The sequence below is a fragment of the Trifolium pratense genome, linkage group LG5 (assembly GCF_020283565.1).
Source record: "Trifolium pratense cultivar HEN17-A07 linkage group LG5, ARS_RC_1.1, whole genome shotgun sequence".
Taxonomy (NCBI): domain Eukaryota; kingdom Viridiplantae; phylum Streptophyta; class Magnoliopsida; order Fabales; family Fabaceae; genus Trifolium; species Trifolium pratense.
In genome coordinates, this window is record NC_060063.1 from 9,949,732 (window position 1) to 9,951,760 (window position 2,029).

Here is a 2,029-nt window from a genome sequence, read left to right on the forward strand (position 1 = left end):
GCCATTAAAAAAAATCAATCATTTTATCTTTATTTTATTAAAAAAATCATGTGTATGCCTAAGCATATTTAGCAAATGACGGCTTTCTAGCAGATGATCAATATTTTAAAAAAACAAATATATTTTGAATAAAAAATAGGTTTAATTAGTAAAATGGTCCTTTAAAGATATTTTTGGTTTCACATTGATCCCTTAAAGAAAAAAATGTTTGAATAGGTCTCTTAAAGAAAAAAAGGTCCGAATAGGTCCCTTAAAGACATATCCGTTAATCAGTTTGGTCCTATTCAGACCTTTTTTTAGGGACCAAACTGATTAACGAAGATTCTTTAAGGGACCTATTCGGACTTTTTTTTCTTTAAAGGACTAATCTGAAACCAAATGCAAATGCCAACTCTGTCAGAGCTAGGCGGGAAGGAAACATCTATGTTGCATTTCACTCGTCCGATCGTCGGTTTACGCCAAGTTCTTACCACAGAGTCCCGAACAGTCGGGTCTGGCTTGGAGACGACAATACGGACTTCTTTCCAATCCTGCAACATATTAACAGCACGGGAAAAAACAAAATGTTAAGCATCAATTACATTATTTCAAATCTGATTATTACGTTGCTTCCAAATGCTCCACAAACACACAAGCAAATATTGTTGAATCATTTTTCGACAGTTGCTGCAGAATTTAAAAAATAATGGTCAGAGCGTCGTTATTATTAGCTAAAGCATTTGAGACAACTTGAGAAAACCCAGCCATATTCCATACATTTTGGCTGCTTGGACATTTAAATAAAAGATGTTCACTATCCTCGTTATCACCATTATACAAGGCACAGATCTGCGTACAATCGACTCCTTTATCTCGTAGTCGGACACGAGATGGAATACACTTTCGACAAACACGCCAAACCAGATTTTTAACTTTTGTTGGCGTTTCAATGTTCCACACCAAATTCCAATTACCATTAACACGCAAATAATAGGTATCAAGGAGCTCACGTACACAAATTTTACAAGCACTTCTTGCTTTCACCACACTAAAGCCGTCTATCATCCGTAACTGATGGGTAGAGGGGGGTAGCAAGAATTCTAGCTACCGAAGTTTGATCAAATATAGATGATATACAACGTACATTCTAATCCTTAGAGTCATTCTCCATAAGGTCAGAGATCGTAAAACCAGAATACATTAGATTGTTATGGTTGATTGGTTCAAGAGGGAGAGCATCAGCAAGCCAATTTTCATTCCAAAGTGGAATATTATTACCATCACCAATCCTCCATCTAAAACCCGCTCTAATTAAGAATCTGGAGTTGCAAATACTTCTCCAAACAAAACTAGGATTGTGACCAAGAATAGAATCAAGAAAGCTACAATTTGGATAATATTTAGCTTTGTATAACTTAGCAATCAGAATGTTGGGACTAGTCAAAATACGCCAACTTTGTTTACCTATCATAGCTAGATTGAAACTGAGAGATCTTTAAATCCCATGTCGCCATCATCCTTATGCATAGATATTTTATCCCACGACAACCGATTAATACCTCTGTTCCGAGCTCCAGAATGACCCCACCAAAAGGAGTTCATCAATTTTTCAATCTCATCACATAGTGAAGAAGGCAGGGTAAATATACTCATGAAATAATTCGGTATAGCCTGAAGAACCAATTTAATGAGCACTTCAAGCCCCGCTTTCGATAAACATTTACTACTCCACGAATTAATCTTCTTCCACCCTCTGTCCATATTGTAGGAGGATAAACGTCTATTATCCTTATTTTTCTAGACTATTCTTTATTAACTCATGTTTATATTCATTTAGATCGGCATGGCTAATGCACTAGACACATTTTGTGGTCAAGCATATGGAGCACAAAAATATCATATGGTTGGCATATATACCCAAAGAGCCATGTTGGTTTCAACCCTTGTTAGTGTGCCATTATCAATTATTTGGGCATACATAGAACCTGATCTTAACTGTTGATCAGAACAGGTAGAAGGCCAGCTGGACGTCCGTTGAGCAGGTGGTAGG

The 2,029-nt window shown here is 36.7% G+C and overlaps 1 protein-coding gene across 1 annotated transcript; it reads right to left on the minus strand.

Moving 5' to 3' along the window:
• Positions 1 to 1,126: 1,126 nt before the first annotated feature.
• On the minus strand, positions 1,127 to 1,740 carry LOC123886018 (uncharacterized mitochondrial protein AtMg00310-like). Its single transcript, XM_045935355.1, has 2 exons — positions 1,539 to 1,740; positions 1,127 to 1,443 (listed from the first exon to the last, which is right to left on the minus strand). Exons 1-2 carry the CDS (start codon positions 1,738 to 1,740, stop codon positions 1,127 to 1,129), a joined length of 519 nt encoding a protein of 172 aa, XP_045791311.1.
• Positions 1,741 to 2,029: the final 289 nt, after the last annotated feature.

Excerpts from the sequence above, each read along its gene's own strand:
- LOC123886018 (XM_045935355.1), bottom strand. The coding sequence starts at position 1,740 with ATGGACAGAGGGTGGAAGAAGATTAATTCGTGGAGTAGTAAATGTTTA. Across the intron at positions 1,444-1,538 it reads TTCTGGAGCTCGGAACAGAG|GTAAACAAAGTTGGCGTATT; the intron begins GTATTAATCGGT and ends TAGCTATGATAG.